This window comes from Anomaloglossus baeobatrachus, chromosome 6, assembly GCF_048569485.1.
Source record: "Anomaloglossus baeobatrachus isolate aAnoBae1 chromosome 6, aAnoBae1.hap1, whole genome shotgun sequence".
Lineage (NCBI taxonomy): Eukaryota > Metazoa > Chordata > Amphibia > Anura > Aromobatidae > Anomaloglossus > Anomaloglossus baeobatrachus.
In genome coordinates, this window is record NC_134358.1 from 351,903,092 (window position 1) to 351,930,073 (window position 26,982).

At 45.1% G+C, this 26,982-nt stretch overlaps 1 protein-coding gene across 2 annotated transcripts in view; it reads right to left on the reverse strand.

Moving 5' to 3' along the window:
* SLC6A19 (solute carrier family 6 member 19) overlaps window positions 1–26,982 on the reverse strand; it is a 913,143-nt gene that overhangs the window by 542,349 nt on the left and 343,812 nt on the right. For both annotated transcript variants that reach the window (XM_075315004.1, XM_075315002.1), the window contains 2 exons: window positions 25,809–25,990; window positions 9,556–9,666 (listed from right to left, as the gene is read on the reverse strand). In XM_075315004.1, coding sequence (XP_075171119.1) covers window positions 9,556–9,666; window positions 25,809–25,990 — 293 coding nt within the window. The remainder of the gene's footprint in view (window positions 1–9,555; window positions 9,667–25,808; window positions 25,991–26,982) is intronic.

Below are 26,982 nucleotides of genomic sequence, written 5' to 3' on the forward strand. Positions count from 1 at the left end.
TATCTAGAACTATCGAGCTTTTGCAAAAAAGCTCGAGTTCTAGTTCGATCTAGAACAGCCCCCAAAATCACTCGAGCCGCGAACTGGAGAACCACGAACCACGAACCACGCTCAACTCTAGTCATGATGTATTTTCTGTGAATGTCAGCTGAGCACGGCTTCATAGGAGGACAGTATTTGTGCAGTTCTGAAGCAAGTAATCTTCAAGTCGCCTATGGGGACTAGTAAAAACAATTAAAAGTTTTTAAAAATATGAAAAAAACACAAAAGTTAAAATCACCCCACTTTTGCACCATTGAAAAGAAAGCAATAAAAAAAATATGTATTTGGTAATGCGGCTTTCAGAAATGCCCAATTTATCAAAATATAAAGTAAATTAATCTGATCAGTAAACGGAGAAAAAATATCAAAGCATCAGAATCACAGTTTCTTGGCCGCTGCAACATTGTAATAAAGTGTAATAAGAAGCAATCAAAACATCACATCTAAACCAAAATGGTATAATTAAAATTATTATCTCAGTACTCAAAAATAAGCCATCACTTAGCTCTAGATTCCGAAAAATGAGAACATGACAGGTCTCCGAAAATGGCAGAAAAAACACATTTTTTTCTATGTCAAATTTCTCTTTTTTTTCACCACTTAAATTAAAAAAAGAAAACTATACTTGTTTTATATCTACAAACTTGAACTGACATTTAAAATTATATTGACCAGTCAGTTTTACCATATAGTAAACATGGTAAAAAAAGCAAAAAAAAAAACCATTGTGAAATTGCATTTCTTTTGCAATTACACCACATTTGGAGTTTCTTTCCTGTTTTCCAGTGTGTGGCAGAATGAATGGTGTCATTCAAAATTATAACTCGTCCTTCAAAAGTCAAGTCCTCATATGGCTATATTGATGGAAAAATAAAAAAGTTATTACTATTGGAATAAATGAAGAAAAAAAAAACGGATAATACCAGGTCATGAAGAGGTAAAATGACATGCCACTTTTTGCGAAGTACAATACTATAGTTATTCAACAGGTTTTATATCTTTTGCTAAAAGAAACCTTTAAAAATGGGAGAGCCATACATTTTTTTCAGTTTTGGTTGCACAGGGTTGTGTTAGGGCTTAGGTTTAGCAGGACAAGCTTTAGTTTTCACTGGTATCATTTTTGGGTACATATGAATTTTTGATCAATTTTCATTCAATTTTTTTTATAAGGAGGATGAAGAAAAATGGAATTCTGGTATTGTTTTTTTGGATTTTGCATTTTTGTATTCTTGGTGCAAGATAAAAAATATCATACTTATACTTACATAGTCTGGGTTCCTACAATACTCAATTTCTAATACTTATAAGTTTAGTACTTTCCAGAATAAAATAGTTTTTCTTGCATCATAGTTTAAGAGCACAGAAAGCTACGATGGCTTGTTTTTGTATGAGTTATAGTTTGCATTGCTATTTTGGCATAGAAATTAATTTTTGGTCATCTTTCTTTTATTTTACGTGAGGCTGAATGAACATAAATGTCGATTTTATTGTAGATTATTTTTTCCGCTGTGTTCACTGGGCAGGATAAATAATTATATATTTTTATTGTACTGGTCAAAATGGATACAGTGTTACCATATAATGTATGTGTAATTTTTAGGTTCATTTGTTTTATTTATTAAATACATTTTTATTCTGAAAAATGTTATTTTTTTAACATCTTTGAAAATACTTAAAGTTTTTTGTTTTTGTTTTTTTGTTTACAATATTTATTAGTTTTACAAGGGAATTTAAATACATAAGTCATGTATCACACTAATTATACCCAGAAATACTCATGTCCGGCCATCCGCAACTGGTACGCAGCAGGCAGTATCTTCATCTGTCACCCTCCTTACATGCAATGGTTACTATTATCTGTGGGGTATAAGTAGTTAATTGAGCAACAGCAAACACTGACAGAGCTCAATTCCCTGGGTAATATCTTTGCTAGCAGGTGGGAATGAACATTGTTAGAAAGCGATAACTACCTTAGACTTTAATGTGTATGTGTTCTCTCTGAGAAAAAGATGGATAGAACATGTACATGAAAAACAGATTTCTGAATAAGGACTAATGAAAAGAGTCTTGTTGGTTAAGACATAAAAATCCAGTAAGGTGATGGGATGTGGTTCAGCTGGATATTTGGAGTATGCATGAAAACTGGAAGAACTTAGGCATCCTCGGTAGAGATGAGCCACCCCCTAGTGTTCGAGTTCGGTTTGGTTTGTCGAACGGGGGCTCCGTTTGACGAATGTTCGACGAACTCCTTCGAACCCCATTGAAAACAATGACAGGCAAACAAAAACACATACAAACACATTATACATGTGCACATACAGTTAATAAACATTGCCATTACACTTACAGGTCCCCGCGACGTGTCTTGCACTCTGTCTCCTGCTGATTTTCCTTCCGATAATCGTTGCGCCCTCCTGGTAACGAGCACCGATGATAGGACCTTCCGTAACATCAAAATAGCATGTGACCAGTCACGTGTATATTATCTCATTGGCTACAGACTGGTCACATGGCTAGATGTCATGCTAGGTCCTGTCAGTGCATCTCTCCGGTACGCGGTGCTCATTTGAGCAGCTCCGTGTTCCGTCGATATGCTCTGGCACATGGTCGACTCCCCGCCCATGCATGTCGGCGCTCTTTACAGTCAGCCCACATGCAAGGACTAGATGCCACAGCCGGTGAATAACGGAGATCACCATTGCTATAGTAACCAGCCTGTCAGCGGGGACATCACCGCTTACAGCCCGCAGCCTCTGCTCACTCACTGAGTGATTAGACTGCACGGGAGCAGCAGCGTCTTCCTTTCATGCAGTGCTGTCTAATGAAGCAGAGCTGCATGGGTTGAAAGAGAAAGAAGACAGAATACCAGGATCGTGGAGGGCTGAGAGGGAGTAATAAACATGGAGTCTCTAATGTGTCTGTGTATTTATTTCTATTAAAGTATTTTTTCTCTGTGTGGTGTCTTTTTTTTAACCCTTTATTGGAGATTCTTAATGGCTGGGTCAAACTTGCCTGACATTAAGAATCTCTGGCTTAATACTAGCTAGTAAAACAAAGTTGGTATTAACCCATTATTACCCAGCAAGCCACCTGGCTTCAGGGCAGCTGGAAGAATTGGATACAGCGCCAGATGATGACACTTCTATGAAAGCACCATTTTCTGGGGCGGCTGCGGACTGCAATTCGCAGAAGAGGGGCCCAGAAAGCTCGGGCCAACCTGTGCTACGGATTCCAATCCCCAGCTGCCTAGTTGTACCTGGCTGGACACAAAAATGGGGTGAAGCCCATGTCATTTTTTTTTAATTATTTCATGAAATTCATGAAATAATTAAAAAAAGGGCTTTCCTATATTTTTAGTTCCCAGCCGGGTACAAATAGGCAGCTGGGTTTTGGGGGCAGCCGTACCTGCCTGCTGTACCTGGCTAGCATACAAAAATATGGCAAAGCCCACGTCAATTTTTTGGCCCTGGTGACAGGTGGCTCGCTGGGTAATAATGGGGTTAGGGCTAGCTGTATATTATCAACTGGCCCTAAGCCCGAAATTCATGGTGTCACACCAATATGAGACATGGCCACCATGAATTTCTAGTAGTACAGATAACAAAAAAACATAACACACAGATAAATATTTTTATTAGAAATAAAACACAACACAATTAGTGACTCCATCTTTATTGAAATAAAGAACCCCCCTCCGCAGTAATCCTGGGTCAAGGGTCCCGCGCCATCCAATCTGGAGAGAAGGAAAGAGAAGAGAGAGAGAGAAAAGAGGAGAAAGAGAAGAGAGAGAGAAGAGAGAGGAGAGAGAGAGAAGAGAGGAGAGAGAAGAGGAGAGAAGAGAGAGAAGAGAGAGAGAAGAGAGAGGGAGAGATAGAGAGAGAGAGAAGAGAGAGAGGAGAGAGATAGGAGAGAGAAGAGAGAGAAGAGAGAGAGAGGAGAGAGAGAAGAGAGAGAAGAGAGAGGGAAAGAGAGAAGAGAGAGAGGGAAGAGAGAGAAGAGAGAGAAGAGGAGAAAAGAGAGAGAGTGAAGAGTGAGAGGAGAGAGCAATCAGCCTCATTCCGTGAACTTCTCCTATTTTAGAGGTGTGTCTCGTGGCTCACAGCTGATGTCCAGCTCCTCCCCTCAATGCATAATTAAATAAACGTAGAATTATAAATAAATAATAATTATAATTTAAAATTAAAAATAAAGTAAATTAAATTCTATACCGGGAAGGCGAGGACTTGAACTAATTCTCCTTAGGCAGTAGCTCTAACCATTGAGCCACTGCCTCTAATGAAAAGCATAGGAAGATTTGGTAATCTTGACCTCTGTTTTGCACTTGAAAATCCAGAAGTGGATTATTCAGCTACAAAGAGGAGAGAGAAAGGGAAAAAGAGAGAAAAAGAGGAGAGAAAAAGAGAGAAAAAGAGAGAGAGAAAAAGAGAGAGAGAGGGCGAAAGAGAGAAAAAAATAGAAAAAGAGAGAAAGAGAGAAAGAAAAACAGAGAAAAAGAGAGAGAAAGAGAAAACGAGAGAGAGAAGAGAGAGAGAAGACAGAAGAGAGAGAGAAGAGAGAGGAGAGAGAAGAGATAGAAGAGAGAGAGGAGAGAGAGAGAGAGAGAGAGAGGAAAGAGCAATGCAGCCTCATTCTGTGAACTGCTCCGATTTTAGAGGTGTGTTCCACGGCTCACAGCTGATGTCCGGCTCCTCCCCTCAGTACATAATTAAATTAAATTATAATTATAAATAAATAATAGTTTTAATTTAAAAATATATTAAATTCTTTACCAGGGCGTCCGGGACTTGAACTCGTGAACTAATGCTCTTTAGGCAGTAGCTCTAACCATTGAGCCACTGCCTCTAATGAGAAGCACATGAAGATTTGGTTATCTTGACCTCTGTATTGCAGAGTGACGTCTCCGGTGACAGCGCGGCTCACTTCAGGTGCTGGGTGGAGAGGACACAGAGCGCTCGTGTTCTACGGCGCTCCCTGTCAGCTTCATGTAGCAGAGCTGACAGTGTTGTGTGGATTACTTTGGACCTAGATTGTTGTTTGGGGATTAATAAAGAGGTAAATGAGAGGTTTTTTGGTCTTTTATTCCAAATAATGGATTTTTCGTTGTGTGTGTTTATTTACTTTCACTTACAGGTTAATCATTGAAGGTATCTCGAGAAAATGCCTGCCATGATTAACCCCGTTATTACACCGATTGCCACCGCACCAGGGCAATTCGGGATGGATAAGCTGGGTAGAGTCCCGGGACTGTCGCATCTAATGGATGCGGCAATTCTGAGTGGCTGCTAGCTGATATTGTTAGGGTGGTGGGCTCCCCATTACGTGGCGCTCCCCATCCTGACAATACCAGCCTTCAGCCATGTGGCTTTTTCCTGGCTGGTATCAAAATTGGGGGGAACTGCATTTTTTTTTATTATTTATTTTACTGCATGATATAGATCCGCCCGCCGCTGTGATTGGTTGCAGTGAGACAGCTGTCACTCATCGTGGGGGTGTGTCTGACTGCAACCAATCATGGGCGCCGGTGGGCAGGGAAAGAAGGGAATACCTGATTGAATAATGAAGCGGCAGCCATTTTCAAAAGAGGAAAAGCCGCCGGAGCTTTGTGACAGTCGTGCAGCCTCGCGCCCGTGATCGGTGAGTAGGAAAGAGAGAGAGATTATACAGGGGACGCAGGATGCATGCAGATATGCAACGTGCGCACATACTTACTGTGAAAAGCCACACTTTTGGTGATCGAACCGTAACTTGAACTGCCAAGCTTTAAGCAAATCATTCGAGTTCGTCGAACGACTCGAACACCGCCCAAAATCACTTGACCTTGAAATTGGCTAACCGTTCGACTAAAGCCAGCTTTACACCTTACAATTAGGTATGCGATCTCGTATGCGATGTGACACGCCCAGGTCGCATATGCGATTGAATGAGATTGCACGTAGGTCATTCATTTGCTGTCACACGTGCGTTAGTAGTCTATGTTAAATTGATCAATTTTGTGTGCGATCCTTTAGATCATGTGTTCTGTGACGTATGCATTGGGCACCCTTTTTTTTTTTTATTTATTGACTTGCCAAGCGTGTGTAATGTGTAGGGATGCGGTTTTACTATGTCATCTGCCATTCAGCTCTGCTACATGGCCGCTGACAGCAGACACAGACAGCCATGTAGCAGAGCTGAATGGCAGATGACAGCAGACACAGACAGAGCCGCACTGTCAGAATGAACTCGGGTGAATGAATACGGATTATACAATTATGCAGACAATACAAACACAAACAAGACAAACAACATAAACTACCTGAGGAATGATTATTTTCCTGTTGCTGACCCCCCCAGGACTGATCCGTGCCTCCTACCCCCTCTTGGAAGAGACAACAAATTGAGATCAAAGGCTCAACTTACCCGGGAATGATGTAGTCAGTTCAAAGCGAGGGGAGAGAAATATGTTCAGTCCTGGAAGGTGGAAAAGGGGAAAATTCGTGAGCAGTACTCGCTGGAGGGCCTCCAAGCTGTTAGAGCCGCCGCTCTATACCTTCTCAGGTAGATGTGGTGGATCGGCCGGTTGTGAGAGTAACAGTTAACACACCAAGACAAGACAAGTCCGTAGTGTATCAAATACTCTGGTTTAATAGTGAATATAGGAAGGTTCTTATACCTTTCAAGTTGATTACGCAATATGAGACATGTGATATGGTTACACAACTTTAGATAGATACCAAATATAGTCATTTTCAGGCTCCAAAGAAGATATTACCACATAAGGAAGCATAATGTCTCAAGTCCAAAAGAGATATAGTTTATCATAACAAAAAGCTTTTAAGGGATGTAATCAATCAAACCTTGTAATACAAACTGCGTATTCCAAGAGGAGTACATAAACAAAAAGAATAACAATTCTAAGGGACTTAGTGATAATCATAGCAAATAGCAGATGTGGAATAGAACATCAATTACTCATTCCTGGTTGCACAACCGGTCAAATACCCATATTTGGAATATAACGAATTTGTGAACTAACTGAAGACCAAGACAAAATGGCTTCTCTAACAACCTCACCCGACTTCATTGTCATGCTGTGGCTCTGTCTGTGTCGCGTCCTGATTAGCGGTCACCAGTGAAGGATTCACCGGTGACCGCTAAACTCCTGAGTAAGTGAATTGAGCAGCCCTCTCTCATATACTCACCGATCCCCGATCCCCGGCTCTGCACGGCGTTCACACTGCTCCGGCGGCTTTTACTGTTTTGAAAAAGCCGGCCGCCCATTAAACAATCTCGTATTCCCTGCTTTCCCCGCCCACCGGCGCCTATGATTGGTTACAGTGAGACACGCCCCCACGCTGAGTGACAGGTGTCACACTGCACCCAATCACAGCAGCCGGTGGGCGTGTCTATACTGTGTAGTGAAATAAATAATTAAATAATTAAAAAAAACGGCGTGCTGTCCCCCCCAATTTTAATACCAGCCAGATAAAGCCATACGGCTGAAGGCTGGTATTCTCAGGATGGGGAGCTCCACGTTATGGGGAGCCCCCCAGCCTAACAATATCAGTCAGCAGCCGCCCAGAATTGCCGCATACATTATATGCGACAGTTCTGGGACTGTACCCGGCTCTTCCCGATTTGCCCTGGTGCGTTGGCAAATCGGGGTAATAAGGAGTTATTGGCAGCCCATAGCTGCCAATAAGTCCTAGATTAATCATGTCAGGCGTCTATGAGACACCCCCAATGATTAATCTGTAAATTACAGTAAATAAACACACACACCCGAAAAATCCTTTATTAGAAATAAAAAACACAAACATATACCCTGGTTCACCACTTTAATCAGCCCCAAAAAGCCCTCCATGTCCGGCGGAATCCAGGATGGTCCAGCGTCGCTTCCAGCGCTGCTGCATGGAGGTGACCGGAGCTGCAGAAGACACTGCCGCTCCGGTCACCTCCACGCAGCAACTGAGGTGAGAAGCGCGATCAGCTGAGCTGTCACTGAGGTTACCCGCTGTCACTGGATCCAGCGGTGGCCGCGGGTAACCTCAGTGACAGCTCAGCTGATCGCCGGCTGTCTTCATTTGCTGTGTGGAGGTGACCGGAGCGGCTGTGTCTGCTGTAGCTCCGGTCACCTCCATGCAGCAGCGCTGGATGCGACGCTGGACCATCCTGGATTACGCCGGACATAGAGGGCTTTTTGGGGCTGATTAAAGTGGTTAACCAGGATATATGTTTGTGTTTTTTATTTCTAATAAAGGATTTTTTAGGGCGTGTGTGTTTATTTACTGTAATTTACAGATTAATCATGGAAGGTGTCTCATAGACGCCTGACATGATTAATCTAGGACTTATTGGCAGCTATGGGCTGCCAATAACTCCTTATTACCCCGATTTGCCAATGCACCAGGGCAAATCGGGAAGAGCCGGGTACAGTCCCAGAACTGTCGCATATAATGTATGCGGCAATTCTGGGCGGCTGTTGGCTGATATTGTTAGGCTGGGGGGCTCCCCATAACGTGGAGCTCCCCATCCTGAGAATACCAGCCCTCAGCCGTATGGCTTTATCTGGCTGGTATTAAAATTGGGGGGAACCGCACGCCGTTTTTTTTAATTATTTAATTATTTATTTCACTGCACAGTATAGACAAGCCCACCGGCTGCTGTGATTGGGTGCAGTGTGACACCTGTCACTCAGCGTGGGGGCGTGTCTCACTGTAACCAATCATAGGCGCCGGTGGGCGGGGAAAGCAGGGAATACGAGATTGTTTAATGGGCGGCCGGCTTTTTCAAAACAGTAAAAGCCGCCGGAGCAGTGTGAACGCCATGCAGAGCCGCGCCGGTGATCGGGGATCGGTGAGTATGAGAGAGGGGGTAAGAGGGATAAACTGACATGGACAGAGAGTGAGGGACAGAGATAGTGACGGACTGACAGAGATTAGTGCATGACAGACATTGTGAGGCGCTTCAGAACGCAGCTTTTCAGTTGCGCTCTGAAGCGGACCTTTTTTAAGCTGCGGTGCAGAGCGCACACCTGCGCACATAGCCTCAGACACCAAAATCGTATGAGGGATGTCACACGTTACAATTCACTAGGTTCATACAACAAAACGTCCAATGTATGAGGAATAAACGACGTGTATGCGATCACCGTATTTTCGTTCAATCTTGATTGCACGTAGCTGTCACACGCAAATACGTCACGAACGATGCAGGATGTGCGTCACTTACAACTTGACCCCGACGACGGATTGAAAGATTTATTGAAGCGTGTAAAGCAGGCATAAGAACATCTCTCAACTCTAATCCTCGGCAAACAGTGGGAAAACATGCAGACTTCATTCAGAAGTCATCTCTGTTTGGATACTTATCCAGGACAATAGTTCTGTTTGGCAAGGAGCTCAGTTTCTTACATTTTATTTTTGCAAATAACAGAGCCTGAAGTTTAAAGCTGTAAACATTTCAGCTACAGTAATAGACAAAACTAAAATTCTTACATTTTGAGACTAATTGTAGCATAATAACTGTACTTACATCTGGAGTGAATAAGTACACAATTCCGCTTACTGAACCCTTCAGTGTCAGGCCTCTTATTAGAAAAATAGTGAGCACCACATATGGAAGTGTCGATGTCACATAGACAGCCTGGAAAACAAGATAAATCACATCAGAAATGGGCAATTATTATTTTTATTATTATTATTTTTAGTTTTTGTTAGTAGTGTTTTTTTCATATTTTATTTTCTCAAATTATCTTAATATTTACTTTACAATACAACCTCATGTTAATAGAAGAATACAAGGCACTCCCAAGATTGGCTGCAACGTGTGATTTATTTAATGTGCATAACAACAACAGAACGTTTTCGGTCCGTAGACCTTCCTCAGTAAGCACATTCGTGAAGAGGAGTTCAGCGTGGGTGATTAGCGCGGTGTCCACCGCCGCATGGCACCTATGGCAGCCTCCATGCGGCGGTGGACACCGCGCTAATCACCCACGTTGAACTCCTCTTCACGTTGCAGCCAATCTTGGGAGTGCCTTGTATTCTTCTATTGACATAATGCCTTGGAACCTGAAGCGCACCCCTACATCTATTATCATCAGCACAGAGGAAGTGCCATTTACTTCTTGTTGTTACATGTTAGGCGTATGTGGCGCCCCAGGACCTGGTCGCCACAACAGCATTGCCCTCCCAAAGGGTTAATGCTGAGCCTGGAGGTAATTGAGAGGTCCATTGGCCAGTAAGTTTAACATCCAACGCGGTTCTCCCTCCGGCCAGCAGGGGGATCTCTGAACCTGGAATTCTAGAGAGCATTCCTTAAGTCTGACCTGGGGGAGGAAGTAGTGATCAGTCTGTAGAAAGGAAGCAAAGAGAATAGACGCAGAGTAGTGCTGCCTTGTGGAACTGGGGCCTAGAGCTGGAATAGCTTGGCCCAGTGAAGCAAGAAATGCAGAGAGGCACAGAAGGAAAAAAGGAAGAAATTTCATCGTGATCAGACCGATTTCGATACTAAGTCGGCGTATAGATGGAAGCATAAAGGGAATCTGAGACGTCCGACACGCTGTAGGAATTATGTCCCTCGGCAAACTGGCCAGACATCCACTGCTGGCAATAGTTCCAGTGATTTTTTTTGTCCTCAGTGGACAGCGACCCAGACGCCGGACCAGAAGAGGGGGCCGGCGGGGGCGTTCATTCACCGAGATACACCAGATCCAGGAATCGGGGACCCCAGCGTACCAACATGGGGAGGGCCAAGCGTCCTTAGAGATGGCTTCTGTCTCAGAGCCGGCTGGCCAGGTGAGTGATGATAAACTCCGGATTATTAATCTGACTGATTACACACTGACCTCACAGGAGACGTCTGTGTTGGAAAGAGGCCTCACCTTTTCTCCGACATGTGCATTGGACAAATTTACTCTGACCAAGGACCTCTTTTTGTTCTGCAGAAACCTTATTTTTCAGGTCCTGTATAATAAACCTACGGTTATTGACAATATGAGATCGGAGGAGCAGAATGCGTTTCAAGATCTTCTGGATCTACTACAAGAAAACGAGAGTGGCCCAGGTAAGCCTCGTTTCCCCTTTAAGAACAAATCCACTGCCAACCCCCCCCTTTCATTGGTACCAGCTGTCCGTATCTTTTTTGAACTTGTTAAAGCAGATATTTACAAATTGCAACTTTTTACACCAAGGGCCCCTAATCTCAGTCGGGCAGAGAAACTAGCTATTCAGAGCTTGAAAAATAATAAGAACTTCTTGGTGAAAGAGGCGGACAAGGGGGGGAATGTGGTGATTTGGCCAGTGGATTTATATTTGGAAGAGGCTAACCGACAGTTGAGTAATAAGGAGTTTTACTCCAGACTCCCATCTGATCCCACCCCCTTTTTTACATCTAAATTTCGACATCTATTGGATTTTGCCTGGCAATTGGGGATCATCACTGAGAGTGAGAAGAAGTATTTGTGGATCGAGCACCCGATTATTCCAACCTTTTATATGCTACCGAAGGTGCATAAATCCATAATTAAGCCACCTGGTCGACCTATTGTGGCAAGCATTGGTAGTTTATGCGAGAAAGCCAGTGTTTATGTGGATTTTTTTCTCCAACCACTGGTTAGTGCGTTGCCATCGTTCATTCAGGACTCTTCACATTTCATTCGGATTTGCCAAGATATTGTACTTCTTCCAGGTGACCTTTTGGTCACCTGTGATGTCGAATCCTTATATACCAATATCAGGCACAGGGATGGTATGCATGCGGTCACACACTTTCTGGACCTCCAGGGTGGGTCTGACCGCATGCATGATTCATTTTTGATTGAATTGCTGGAGTTCATTCTCCAGCATAACTACTTTCTATTTGATAGAAAGTTCTATAGACAGATTTCTGGGGTGGCAATGGGCGCACGGTGCGCACCGGCTTTTGCCAACCTCTTTTTGGGGTGGTGGGAGTCCACTATTGTCTATTCACTACCCGCCTTCAGTACTCATGTCATGCATTGGCATCGTTACATTGATGACGTCTTTTTTGTGTGGCGGGGCTCTGAGGGGGATTGTGCGCAGTTTTTGACGTCTTTGAATAACAACAGGTTCAATATATTTTTGACCTCTACCATCTCTTCTTCTACAGTCACGTTTTTGGACCTGGAAGTGTCAACTAAGGGTAGTGCGCTCTCTACAAATCTGTATCGTAAGGCCACCTCCACAAACAGTCTTCTTCAATACCAGAGCTTTCATCCCCTGCACATTCGACAAGGTATTCTGACTGGCCAGTTTTTGCGTATTAGACGCAATTGTACTGATGATGCCAATTATCAACAACAGGCTAAAAATCTCACTTCTAGATTTCTTGAGCGTGGCTATCCCAGGAGCACCATCTCCAGAGCCCACCAACGGGCCAAGTCAGAGTCGCAATTGTCACTTGTTACTCCAAAATGTCGGACGAATGATGCTCGTACTCGGTTCATCACTACGTACAATGACCAATGGGGTAAGATCAAAAACATTTTACAGAAGCATTGGGATATTTTGGTGGTGGACACTCAAACAGCACAGGTGGTTAGCCCTCATCCCTTGCTGACAGCCAGAAGAGCTCCTAATTTGAAGGACACTCTGGTTGTCAGCCATTTTTCTGGGATTTGCCACAAATTAAATCGGGGTATATCTCTTAGGGGATCCTTTCCATGTGGCAACTGCAGTATTTGCAGATACATGCATCCTGTGCCAAATATCTTTTGTCATCCACAGAACTCTTCAAAGCACCCTCTTAAGGCTTACATTAATTGTAAAACGAAGAATGTTATTTACGCCTTAATATGCCCTTAATATGCCCATGTAACATGATTTATGTTGGTCAGACTTCCCAGGAGCTCAGGAAAAGAGCACAAAAACACCTTTCCACCATCAACCTGGCGGCTACTGATCAGGATAAAGGTAATCCTATAACTCCGGTGGCGGCACATTTTTTGGCACACCATCATGGGTCCTGCACAAATATTCGCATTTTGGGACTACAGAAGTTTGTGGGTAATGGGAGAGGTGGCTCATGCCATAAGTGGCTACTCCAAAATGAAGCAAAGTGGATATATAATTTAAATTCGGTAGCCCCGGATGGACTGAATGAAGATCTTCTGTTCACTGGTTTTTTGGGGTGATTGACCCCCCCCCCTCCCCCTTTTTCCTTATATTTTCCATCTTCCTTTTGTAGATACCCTGACATTTGGTGTGCATCTTATGCAGGACTACCAACGGCGGATTGCGAAATTTTGATTCTCTTTCTACAAGACGTCTATCCTACCCTACACGGAAAATCTGGGAACATCTTGGACGTCCCTCTGCCCTTTGTGGACTTTCTGGCATTTGGTTGATATTACACACAAGACTATCGTCTGTGGGCTATTTATTCATCTCATTCTATATGGAATATCTGGGGAATTCCTTGGACTCATTGTTCCCCCTGTGAAATTTCTGGGCCTTGCTTTATATCCCACACAAGACCACCGATTGTGGATTATGAAATCTGGATTTCTACTACGCAAAAAGATCTTTTTACTCTATACGGAGTATCTGTGGAACTTTCTTGACTCTAAGTGTATATTGGATATTATATATAAAAAACTTTTTTCCCCTTTTTTTTTTTTTTTTTTTCCTACTTTCCCTTCCATGGTTGCAAAATGAAAGGCCGGGAGTTGAATACTGATGATGATTTGTAAATTGTGCTATTTTGGCTTTCCATTTTTGTGGTAATTTGGTACAGTTTTTTCATATTCACTGATATATCCCCCCCCCCTTTCCCCCCCCCACCCCTTTTTTTTTTTTTTCGTTACTATCATTTTCTATTTACAATTTTGTACATATTTCACTATTGCTCTCTTTTTCCATCTCACGTATTTTTCATATCCTTTTTGGTTACTTTTATTTCTTTTTGTATTAATTTAATTCTATTTTATTTTCAGTTTTATATATTCATTTTCATTTTTCTTTATCTATTTTTCTGTAATTTCTTTACTTCAATTTACCGTATACACTGTTGTCGGTTTGTTCCTCGGATATATATTTATATACTCCTTGTCTCACCACAATTATTGGGGGTGCTGTGGACTCTTAAAATTACATACAGGATTCCCTCTTCTCATTGCTGCTTCTTCGTGTACGTGTGATATTGCGCATGCGCAGTTCCCTGTTGATGACGCGCACCGATCTTTGACTTTCCGCGCATGCGCGGAATTTCCAAGATGGCGGCGCGCATCTATATGCATTACAGCCGCTGTAATATGCGCTCCCATATGGTCATGAATGGGTTCTACTGCCAGCCTCCACACAGGTGATTCTCATGATCTTCTAATCTAATAGGCTTATATACCCTCTTTGTTGTAGGCTACGATGTACACACTTGCCCTGAGGAAGCCGCTGTGCGGCGATACGCGTGGGTCCCCCACGGTATTTCTCTGTCCCCTGTGTACCTCCTTTGGCCTTGCTTATTTGCCTCGCTTACTTGCACATGGTATAGTTCTTTGCCATTATCTGGCTGCCACATTTTATATAGTGGTTGCCTGTGGAGGGATAACTGCTTGTCTTATATGTGGTCTGGGAGGTGATACTGCTCCCCTGACATATATTGGTACTGTCTGCCGTCTATATATAGATTTTCCTTTGGGATATGACTGTTTTTCATGGCCAGTGGGCACTGTTACTATATGGTTATATATATCTTCTAAGCAGGTTTTTCTGATTGTGTACAAGCCAGTTGGCATTGTGCATTTATGTGCGATATTTCATCAGCCTTTATACAATTTTGCATGATTTATAGGTTATATGTATGACGTCTTCATTATCGCATATTATTGCTCATGCTGTGTACATGACGGGGGTCACAAGGGGTTTCAGGCCGTGTTATCTTGTGTGTCACATTTTTTAGTGTTTTTATTCTTGCTGTTACAATAAAGACTGCCTTTTATATATATATATACTATTGTGGGTGTGCTCCCTGTTATATGTAGCTCTTTTCTTTATACATTGTTCAGCCCTTTCCGCTACATGGGTGAGCACCTAACTATTTATTACTCTTAAACAAGGCAGGTGCACCACCCTATTTCCCGAGAGGCACAGAAGAGACTCGGACATCGGAGTCTGTGGTTGCCAGGGTATAAAATCCTTCCCTGGTAGCCGAATTTGGAGGCAGGAGAGCTGCAAGCCCCCTGGCCCAGAAGCAATCTGAAGGTACAGCTGCATCCCAAGGGCCCGGTGTGGACTCCAGCAGAGAAGCACCAGAGAGGGCCTGCGCAGTCTACCACACAGAAAAAGGGACGAACCACTGGTCCCAGCAGCAGGAGGGCCTTTGCTAAATTCAGAGTGCAGAGTCCTATAATAGTAAAGAAAAGAAAGATTAGGGAGTAGGCCTCATACTCAACTGGCCAAAAAGATCACCCCAAGTACTTCCAGGCCGACCGGATCCCCTTCACCAACTGTGACGGTCTCCCTGGACTAAATTGCTGCCGAGTAAAAGAGGAGAAGGTAAAGAGACTACTGTTTGTGCCTGTTTCTTTCATTGCCTGTCGGCCCTGCACCGTGTTATCCACACAACACCATAGACTCTCACGAGCACCAACAGTGTCCCCGGGGCACCGCTCCACCTGTGGGGAGCAGTACCACCATTGCTGCCATATCATCACCCCGGAGGCCTTACACAGCAGCGGCGGCTTAATAGCCGCATACCACAGGTGGTGTCACGAACACAAACCCCAAGTCACCAGCCATATTTAACTGACACCCACCAGGGCCACGGAGTCGGGCCCCGCCACCACTGAAGACCCCCGGACTAGTCCGGCCCGGCACTGGGTGTCCCATAGCCCTGGGGTGGGCGAGTCAATCTTGGCATCACGAACAGGATTTCGTGCCCGGCGCCCACCGGGTACTGTGCGCCTTTGAAAAGACTGTGTGTTTACTGTTTGAAGACTGCCGCCGCCATTAGCTTCGCTGAGTGCAGGAAGAAGGGGGGTGTGCCCGAAAAAGAGCGCGAAGGGAGCGCGCCATCAGAGCGGAGGGTCGTTAACCCCGCGCTACCCGGAAGAGATTGTAAAAAGAAAGCGGAGCCTGGTAAGGTTCACTAAGGGGGAGGAAGATGTCCGACACCGAGGGAGAGCCGGTGGCTGTAGTAGTTCAAGACGCAGCAGCGCCGGCCGATGTAATCCCAGTCGCCGTCGCCCCAGCCCCCGCGGTAGCACCGGTAATGCCGATCACAATGCCGTACATCCCGGGAGCAGAATGGCTGCCGCAGTACTCCGGGGAGTCCCATACCCTGAGCGACTTCAGAGAAAGGCTGACACAGCTTGTTCCGGGTGTATACGCTGACTGAGAGCCAGAAGGTGGGCATATTAATGGGGCAGCTAGCCGGAGCAGCCCAGCGTGAAGTGAAGTCCTGGCCTGATACAGATAAAGGAACAGTAACCCAGATACTGGCCAAGTTAAAGAGTACTTTTGACACCCGCACCGCAGTAGAAATAAATATGAGATTCTTTGGGTGCAAACAACGGGCCACAGACAGCATAAGGGACTATGCCTTAAACTTGCAGGAGGCCCTGAAAGCAATTAAACAGGTGGACCCAGAGAGTGTACGTGAAAAAGACAAACTCCTAACTGAGCAGTTCATAGAAGGGCTCCTGTCAGATGCCCACAGGACCCAGCTGCGTATCATGGTCCTGCAGAACCCTGCTCTGGACTTTGCAAAGTTTAAGGACCAGGCCATCCGGGTACTGAGGGAATCTACACCGAATTACCCAGTACCCCTCCGGCCTCTTGCTATCACGTACCCTGGGGTGGTGCCTGCAACACGAGCCGCTGCAGGGGCTGAGACGCAGTCCCTGGATAAGGATCCTGCTGCAGAGCTCAGACAGCAGGTCCAGGAGCTGACCAAGACTGTAGCTGCCCTTGCCGTGCAGTCTCTACAAGTGACCCCATCGCCTGCAAGAATCGAGTTGGCCTCCAGCCCAGATGACGTCCCATGGATGCGACAGAGGAGGATTCCGCCGACCCGAGGAAAAGACACAGACCGGTATGATTCAACGGGACAACCAATCTGCCGCCGCTGCAGCCAGGCGGGCCATATTGCAAGACACTGTCCTTTAAATGGGCCGAGCCTGGGGCCAGGAGCCGACCCCCAGGTGTAAGGAAGCCCGGCTCAACCCCCAGTCGCAGCAAGTATGTGGGAGGACGACCGGTCCTTCCTATTGTGCTGGATGGGATCCCTTTGAATGCCCTCCTGGATACGGGGTCCCAGGTAACAACCATCCCTTATAAACTGTACAAAAGATATTGGGCTGATTCAGACACTGACCATGGCCCAGATGATGATTTAACAATTGTGGCCAGAAATGGTCAGCCCTTACCTCAAATTGGGTATAAAGAAGTAACCATTAAAGTGGGGTGGGTAGAATTGCCATGTCAGGGGATGATAATTGTAGATATTGATCGCAAAGAATCTGACCCACTGCTAACCATTGGTACAAATGTGATAGAAAATTGTCTTGCCGAAGTGATAATTTTGTTGCAACAGGCGTCTGAAACTGCCAGCTCCGGGCAGCAGCATGCCCTACAGAGGGAGATCAAAGCCCGGATGAGGAGGCAGCAGGTAGAGCTGGCCGGAGGAGAAATTGGCAGTGTGAGGGTAAGTGACCCCCTCCCCATTGCAATACCCCCAAGAAGTGAAATGTTGATATGGTGTCGGGCAGCAATAGGCCTCAAGGGTTAGGATTACCAGGCCTTGGTAGAACCGGTGTATTCAGACAGTAGGCCTGGAGTCCTGATAGCCAGAGGGGTAGCAGACGTCCGCAAGGGGAGAGTGCCCGTCCGTGTCCTGAATTGTGGGGAGGAGGAAGCCAAATTGCCCCGGTACGCCACTGTAGCAAAACTGTACACTGTCAGTAACAATACCATCAAAGCAGTGGAACCCTTGATCCCGTCCGACCAGGCGGAAGACAATGGCTCCAAGGGGCAGCTGGAAGACTGGTGCCAAAAATTACATGTGGGCACCGACTCCACCCCCTCACACCAAAAGCATGGGGTTTACCGGGTGGTACAGGAGTACGAGCGGGTCTTCAGCAAACACCCCCTAGATTTTGGGCAGGTAAAAGAGTTTAAACATCAAATCCCCACGGGTGATCATCATCCCATTAAAGAGAGATACCGCCCTGTACCCCCAGCACAGTATCAGCGTGCCAAAGAAATGTTACGGGAAATGAAGGAGGCTGGGGTTATCAGAGATAGCTGTAGCCCTTGGGCAGCTCCACTAGTGCTCGTAAAGAAAAAAGATGGTACAATGAGAATGTGCGTGGATTACAGACAAATTAACCGCATTACACATAAAGATGCTTATCCACTACCCAGAATAGAAGAGTCACTAACAGCCTTAAAATCAGCTAATTATTTCTCCACCCTGGATCTCACCAGTGGGTATTGGCAGGTTCCCATGGCAGAGGCGGACAAAGAGAAGACTGCATTCACGACACCAATGGGTCTCTGTGAGTTCAATTGTATGCCGTTCGGGCTCTGCAATGCCCCAGGGACATTTCAGAGATTGATGGAGTGCTGCTTGGGCCATCACAACTTTGAAACCGTGCTATTGTACCTGGATGACGTCATAGTCTACTCCAAGACCTACGAAGATCATCTGAGGCACTTAGCAGAAGTGTTTGAGTCCCTGTCGGAGTATGGCCTGAAGATAAAGCCGTCCAAATATCACCTCTTGAAGCCAAAGGTACAGTACCTGGGTCATGTGGTCAACGCAGAAGGTGTGGCACCTGATCCGGAGAAAGTCACCGTAATCAAGGACTGGCCAAGACCCACCATGGTAAAGGAGGTGCGGCAGTTCCTTGGGCTGGTGGGCTACTACCAAAGGTTCATTGATGGTTTCACAAAGATAGCAGCGCCTCTTCAAGATCTCCTGGTGGGCCAGCCAAAGCAGGCTAAGAAGCAGAGCCCTCCATTTGAATGGAACAGCCAAATAGAAACATCTTTTGTCCGGCACAAGGGGGCTCTCACGGGAGAAGAAATTCTGGCCTACCCTGACTACAGCCAGCCATTTGTACTGTATACAGACGCCAGCAATGTGGGACTGGGAGCAGTTCTGTCCCAGGTGCAGGGAGGCAGAGAGAAGGTGATAGCTTATCTGGCATCGGCCACGTTCACCATCTTCACGGACAACAATCCGTTGACACATCTGACAACAGCCAAGTTAGGTGCGTTGGAACAGCGATGGATGGCCCGGCTGTCTAACTTTGACTTTACCATCAAGTACCGGGCTGGCAAGAAGAATAACAATGCTGATGCGCTGTCCAGAATGCCTCACTTACCCGAGTCTGGAGAAGACCTGGATGAACTCGAAGAGATAGAGTTACCGGCTTTCCATCACCAAGGTGTTTCCCAGTGTGAGCATGCTGTAGGAGTGAAGCGCTCGAGCCAGCACGAGGTCTCGGTCAACCCATTACTCCACCATAATTGGGAAGAGACACAGAACGGTGACCCAGCCGTGCGATTTGTCAAAGAAAAGCTAGCACAAGCCGAGACCCATCTCGGTCCAGACGCTCCACAAGAAGCCCAGCAGTTGTGGAAGGAGAGGGGACGACTGTTCACCTACCAAGGCAAGCTCTGCAAGAGATATGTCAACTGGCGAACGAATGAACTTGTCTGGCAGATAGTGGTCCCACAGAGGGATGCTCCAATGGTCCTAGCAGCTTACCATGATAAAGCAGGACACTTCGGGTGGAAGAAGTTGGAGACCCTACTCCGCGATCGGTTCTACTGGGTGCACATGAGAAAGATGATCGAGAAGTGGTGCCGAGACTTTGGTCCGTGTAACCTGAGGCGGAAGGATGATGCCAGCCAGAGGTCTCCCCTACAGCCAATTGTCACGAAGCAGCCCCTGGAGTTGGTGGCCCTGGACCACGTGAAGTTAACACCAAGCCGGTCAGGCTATGTGTACGCCCTCACCATTGTGGACCATTACTCTCGTTTCCTGGTAGTAGTGCCTGTGAAGGACCAGACAGCCAGAACGGCAGCTAGAGCATTCCAGGCATACTTTTGTCGGCCTCACGGTTATCCGGAAAGGGTACTGACTGATCAAGGTCCTGCATTCGAGGCCGAAGTGTTCCAAGAGTTCTGTAACATGTACGGCTGTAAGAAAATCCGAACAACACCGTACCACCCCCAAACCAATGGATTGTGCGAGAAGATGAACCATGTGGTTATTGATATGCTGAAGACTCTACCTCTGGAAGAAAGAAACCAATGGCCGGAGAAGTTACCAGATCTGGTAGACCTGTACAACCATATCCCAGTAAATTCGACCAACTGTATCCCTGCTTACCTGATGCGAGCAAGACCTGGCAAGTTACCTGTAGACTTTGAGATGGGGACTGTGTCACCTGAAGCGGTTCAGGAGATAGAAGATTGGGATACAGAGCGACAACAGCAGTACCGCAAGGTCCAGGAATGCGTAGAAAGGATTCCTGGACGAAGCTTTCTTGCGAAACGTGTCGAGGTGCAGGGCAGTGTGGTCGGGATCGGTACTATGGCTACAGCGGGTCTGCATTACCAGACAATTACTATAACTTTCATCTAACCTAGGACATTGTCCCTGCACTACTTTATGGCTCAGTGTTTATGGTAAATTGTATGGTTGATGCTGCTCCTTATAACTCCAGCATATAGATGTGTAATTTTGACTGTTTGCTATTCTGGTTACAAGCTTTGGCACACATGCAAATTCATGCATTTGGCTAAACTGCCTATATCTGCTTATATGTATCAGCTGGACCCCTCTTTTTCCTGCTGGCTGTAATCACTTGCTTTTATAGATGTAATATCTACAAATCATGTTCAATGAATGACTGCCTGCAACTCTGACTGCAATTTTTTGGCTGATTATTCTGGACAAATTTACTATAATTCAGAGGCAAATTATTGACCTCCTTTATGTCTATTCTTATGCCAATAAATTGTAACATTATTTCTGGCTGTCAGGACTGATCCATATGTGATATCTATAAACCATGTAGCAAAGTCTTCTTATCCATTATATCAATATGGGTATGATCATTTTGAGTTGCTGTACCGGCGATGGAATTTAAAAGTGTCATCTGGTTTTAAATCTATATGTTGACATAACTGAGCCTGTGATATTTAATCATGACTGCTGCATAATATTCCATGTGGATGATATTGTTCGACTGACCACACTGCCCTGTTGGTTTTTAATATGGTGGTTTTTCACATGTTTTTAATAACACTGTTTGTCTATACTGTGTGCCTTTACAAATAATAATATTGTTAATAAAGATTTGTATATAATTTTCCTAAAAAAGACGTGTGTCCTTTTGGATGGTTTTTTATGGTCTAACCAATTAACCAGTGATCATTTGTAGGCTCTAATGGTAATTTTGGGATCATGGTTTAGAAATATTGGAATTTATGATATTATGGATCCTATTCAATTAATGGTGTATGCGTAGAAAGGAGCCTGTCCCAAGCAAGAACGAGACAAGAGCAGAACTACAATCAGACAGCCCCAGCAACTCCCTTAGCACCTGGAGAACAGGTCCTCAAGAAAAAGCGGAGGGCGCATAAATTAGATGATCAGTGGGAGAATGAACCCTACACCATTATTCCCTCCAACTTTGACAATAGTAAGGTATGCCTCATAAGCAAAGATGAAGGCAAGACCTATCAAGCAGTTTCTCGAGACCGCCTGAAAGCGTGCCCTGAACGGTGCAGAACCCAAAAAGAAGTAGAAGAAGTACAAGAAAGTCCCCAAAGTCAAGAAAAAGAGGAAGAGATGATCCAAACAATCCTTGGAAAATTCTCCAAAACTTGGACCCGAATAAACAATGCCATAGTGGTACCAGTCTTGACGTTCCCGCAGTTGGTCGAGCCAGAAACAGAAGAGGTTCCAGATCCACCTAAAGAACTGTCCGCTCCAACACAAGATGACACGCCAGCAGTAGAACAGGAGGCTCAACCCCCTGCCAGTGGTGAACCTGCCATACCCTTGGCGAATCTGAGACCCCGTAGGCAACCCACATGCATCCCTGTCAGGGTTAGGCCTACCAATAACACGTGGGGGGGCAGACACTCTGGGTAGTCAGGGACAAACCCCAGAGCTACGCCGGTCCCAACGTAGCACTCGGGGACAGCCCCCTCCAAGGTATAGAACATAGAAAGTAAAATACCTAACAGAGTGTAAATAGTTATGTGAAAATGTCTTGTATGTAATGTTTTGTTTTAGGTGATTAAGTAAATGGACAATTGGGCCACTGGACTATGGGTGGCCAACACTCTAATTGTACATAGTTAGCACCAGTGTGCTCCACACCCCTGAAGAAAAACCCATCCGGCGTGCATAGAGTGGGGTCATCAATGTTGTGACGCACGCCCAGAGCCTACGTTGGGCCTACGTTGGGGGTTTGATCGCGGCGGGTCCCTCATGGAGCAGTGTAATGGACACCCGGTAGGGAGCCACACTGGACTCTTATAGTAGTGTTTAAGTTTGTAACGTTTAAGTAATGTTTAAGTAATGTTTGTTTCTACAGTCCGGGAGTACTGAATTTAACTAAGGGGGAGTGTGGTGCCAGGACCTGGTCGCCACCACAGCATTACCCTGGAGGTAATTGGGAGGTCCATTGGCCAGTAAGTTTAACATCCAATGCGGTTCTCCCTCCGGCCAGCAGGGGGAGCTCTGGAATTCTAGGGAGCATTCCTTAAGTCTGACCTGGGAGAGGAAGTAGTGTTGTCTGTAGAAAGGAAGCAAAGAGAACAGACGCAGAGTAGTGCTGCCTTGTGGAACTGGGGCCTAGAGCTGGAATAGCTTGGCCCAGTGAAGCAAGAAGTGCAGAGAGGCACAGAAGAGACTCGGACATCGGAGTCTGTGGTTGCCAGGGTATAAAATCCTTCCCTGGTAGCCGAATCCGGAGGGCAGGAGAGCTGCAAGCCCCCTGGCCCAGAAGCAATCTGAAGGTACAGCTGCATCCCAAGGGCCCGGTGTGGACTCCAGCAGAGAAGCACCAGAGAGGGCCTGTGCAGTCTACCACACAGAAAAAGGGACAAACCACTGGTCCCAGCAGCAGGAGGGCCTTTGCTAAATTCAGAGTGCAGGGTCCTATAATAGTAAAGAAAAGAAAGATTAGGGAGTAGGCCTCATACTCAACTGGCCAAAAAGATCACCCCAAGTACTTCCAGGCCGACCGGATCCCCTTCACCACCTGTGACGGTCTCCCTGGACTAAACTGCTGCCGAGTAAAAGAGGAGAAGGTAAAGAGACTACTGTTTGTGCCTGTTTCTTTCATTGCCTGTTGGCCCTGCACCGTGTTATCCACACAACACCATAGACTCTCACGAGCACCAACAGTGTCCCCGGGGCACCGCTCCACCTGTGGGGAGCAGTACCACCATTGTTGCCATATCATCACCCCGGAGGCCTTACACAGCAGCGGCAGCTTAATAGCCGCATACCACAGGTGGCGTCACGAACACAAACCCATGTCACCAGCCATATTTAACTGACACCCACCAGGGCCACGGAGTCGGGCCCTGCCACCACTGACGACCCCCGGACTAGTCCGGCCCGGCACCGGGTGTCCCATAGCCCTGGGGTGGGCGAGTCACGTACACAGCTTGCTAATGTATACCTCAATTCTTTATGTCACATTGCTTCTAGTAATACAAAATGCAGAAATAAACAACATGGTTACAACTTGTATGTAAAAAAAAGTAATGTCTGAATGAGCCCAAAATGTTTTTAACAATATCTTTAAAATTTCTCAGCTTCATAGAAGCTGATACCAAAAAATGCTCACAAAAAAGCTTTTAGACTTCATCTGCACACTACATCTTTTACTGCGTTTTTGGAGCGTTTTTGGTGGTTTGTTGTCACAAAAGATGTACCAAAACACATGCATTTCTATTTTTCTGTGCATTTTTTTTTTGCTGCATTTTTGAAGACGCTGCTAAGATGCAGCATATTAATTCTTTTTGTGTCTTGTCCCTGCATTTTGGAAGACTGGCAGTTCAATCCCACGCTGATTTGGGATCTGCGGGGATTGGTTCCTGGTGTCTGGGCAGGTGCCGATCCCCATATAAAGTCTATGGGGACCAGAATCTGGCACAAAGGGGTAGGATCAAGTGCTTCATACTTACCGATACACTGGGGTGGCTGTCATATTGCTCCCACGGCCACTCATTTACTTTTTGGGCCGCTCATTACCTTCATTGAATATGCACTATGGTTGCAGTCAGATGAGCCTCCACGCTGAGTGACAGCGTATCTGACGCTTCCAATCACAGACACCGGTAGGACGAAGTGAGCCGTGTGATCAGCAGTCTATGGGGACAAGAATCTGGTGCAAAGGGGTAGGATTAAATCCTTCATACTTACTGATTCATCAAGGCAGCTGTCACATTGCGTCCGTGGCCACTCATTCCCTTCCTGGGCTGCTCATTGCCTTCATTGAATATGCACTGCTTCCCCCCCTCACCAGCGTCTGTGATAGGTTGCAGTCAGATGAACCCTCACGCTGAGTGATATTGTGTCTGACCCTTCCAATCACAGATGTCGGTAGGAAGGAAGTGAGTTGCGCGATTAGTTGTGATGTCACTCAGGTTAACCGTGGCCACAGCTGAAGTCCTCCACCTGTGACCACAAATCACCTGAGAGACGTCACCGCTGATACAGCAGCTCACTTCAGTTGCAGTCTGAACCTCACAGCAGGCGATCATGTTCTATGGCGCTTGCTGTGAGTTTCAGATGTGGCAGTGGTGAAAGCGTTGTTGGACCTCGTCTGGATTACGCCTGACCTACAGGAGTGTTCGGGGGGTTAATCAAGTGGTGAAAGAGGGTGCTTTTTTGTCTTTTAGTTCAAATAAAAGGATTTTTTGGGTGTATGTGTTTTATTTCCTTTCACTTACAGATTAGTGATGGGGGGTCTCATAGACACCTCCCATTACTAATCTAGGGCTTATTAACAGTTTGTGGGCTGCCATTAACTCCTTATTATCCCACCACATCAGGGCAATGGGAAGTTCCAGGTCCAGAGCCAGAATTGGCGCATCTAATGAATGCACCACTTTTAGGCAGCTGCGGGCTCCTATTGTTAGGCTGGAAAGGGCAAAATAACCATGGCCCTTCCCACCCCAATAATTTCAGCCCCCAGTTGTCTGCTGTACCTTGGTTAATTTTAGAAAAATGGAGGGACCCCACGTAATTTTTTTTTTTAAATAAATCAAATAATTATAAAAAAAGTGTGGGATCTGTTCCTATGCTGGATATAAAAAATGAGTGGGACTCCACATAATTTTTTTTTACCAAAAATAATTTAAAAAATAGCTGGCCAAGCTAGCTATCGCTCTATCTGTCAAGCCATTCTGTTATTTCTTTCTATCTATTCTATCTGTTCTTTCTTATTATCTATTCCATATGTTCTTTCCTTCTATCTGTCGATCTATTCTTTCTATCTATTTTTTCTATCTATTCTAGCTATCAATTATCCTATCATATTTTGTTTCTCCTTTAAAAAACGCATTCACAAAAACGCAGCAAAATGTCATGCGTTTTTTGGGCCACAAGCTGCGTTTTCTGTGACCACAGGAAAAAAGATGTACTAACGATGCAGCATGCGGACATACCGTTAAAATAATCTTGTATTCCTTTCTGTGTTCATATGTTCTGATAGCTGTAATCAAGTACTTATCTCTATAAGTTAATTCATTAATTAAATTTTATGATTTTTTTTTTTATGATACCTTGCCTGTTGTTTCAATCCCTCTGATGGTGCACACATAAAGTACACCCCAAGCGCATGCCAAGCTAAGCACTAGCCACCACTGAAGTGTGCCTGAATCATCAATCTTGGTCGAGGTGTTCAGTGTTTCTCTGTACCAAAAATAATCCACAGGAGAGCTTTTCGCACACTCTGTTACCAAACCTAAAATGGTAAGATGGTCAAATGTTCAGTTGTACAATTCATAACACTACATCATGAAAAAGTGTGGTCTATAACACATAAATACATTATCCTATAACATTCTTCACAATCTCAAAACCTTTACTGATTAAGCCATTTTTGAAAAGTTTGGTTATTAAACCATCTAGTGGTTACAACAGCTGTTCGATTGAAAGTAAGACCACCTTAAAATAATACTGGCTATATAATCATCATCATAGTATCATAGTTTTAAGGTTGAAGGGAGACTCTAAGTCCATCTAGTTCAACCCGTAGCCTAACATGTTGATCCAGAGGAAGGCAAAAAACCCCAATGTGGCAAACAAGTTCCAATGGGGAAAAAATTTCCTTCCTGACTCCACATCCGGCAATCAGACTAGTTCCCTGGATCAATACCCTGTCATAAAATCTAATATACATAACTAGTTATATTCAATTTTTCAAGAAAGGCATCCAGGCTCTGCTTAAATGTTAGTAGTGAATCACTCATTACAACATCATGCGGCAGAGAGTTCCATAGTCTCACTGCTCGTACAGTAAAGAATCCTCGTCTGTGATTATGATTAAACCTTCTTTCCTCAAGACGTAGCGGATGCCCCCGTGTTCCAGTCGCAGGCCTAGGTGTAAATAGATCTTTGGAAAGGTCTCTGTACTGTCCCCTCATATATTTATACATTGTGATTAGATCTCCCCTAAGCCTTCGTTTTTCCAGACTAAATAACCCCAAGTTTAATAACCTGTCTTCGTATTGCAGCCCCCCCCATTCCTCTAATAATCTTGGTCGCTCTTCTTTGCACCCTCTCCAGTTCAGCTATGTCCTTCTTATATATCGGTGACCAGAATTGTACACAGTATTCTACGTGCGGTCGCACTAGTGACTTGTACAGAGGTAGAACTATATTTTTTTCATGAACACTTATACCTCTTTTAATACATCCCATTATTTTATTAGCCCTGGCAGCAGCTGCCTGACA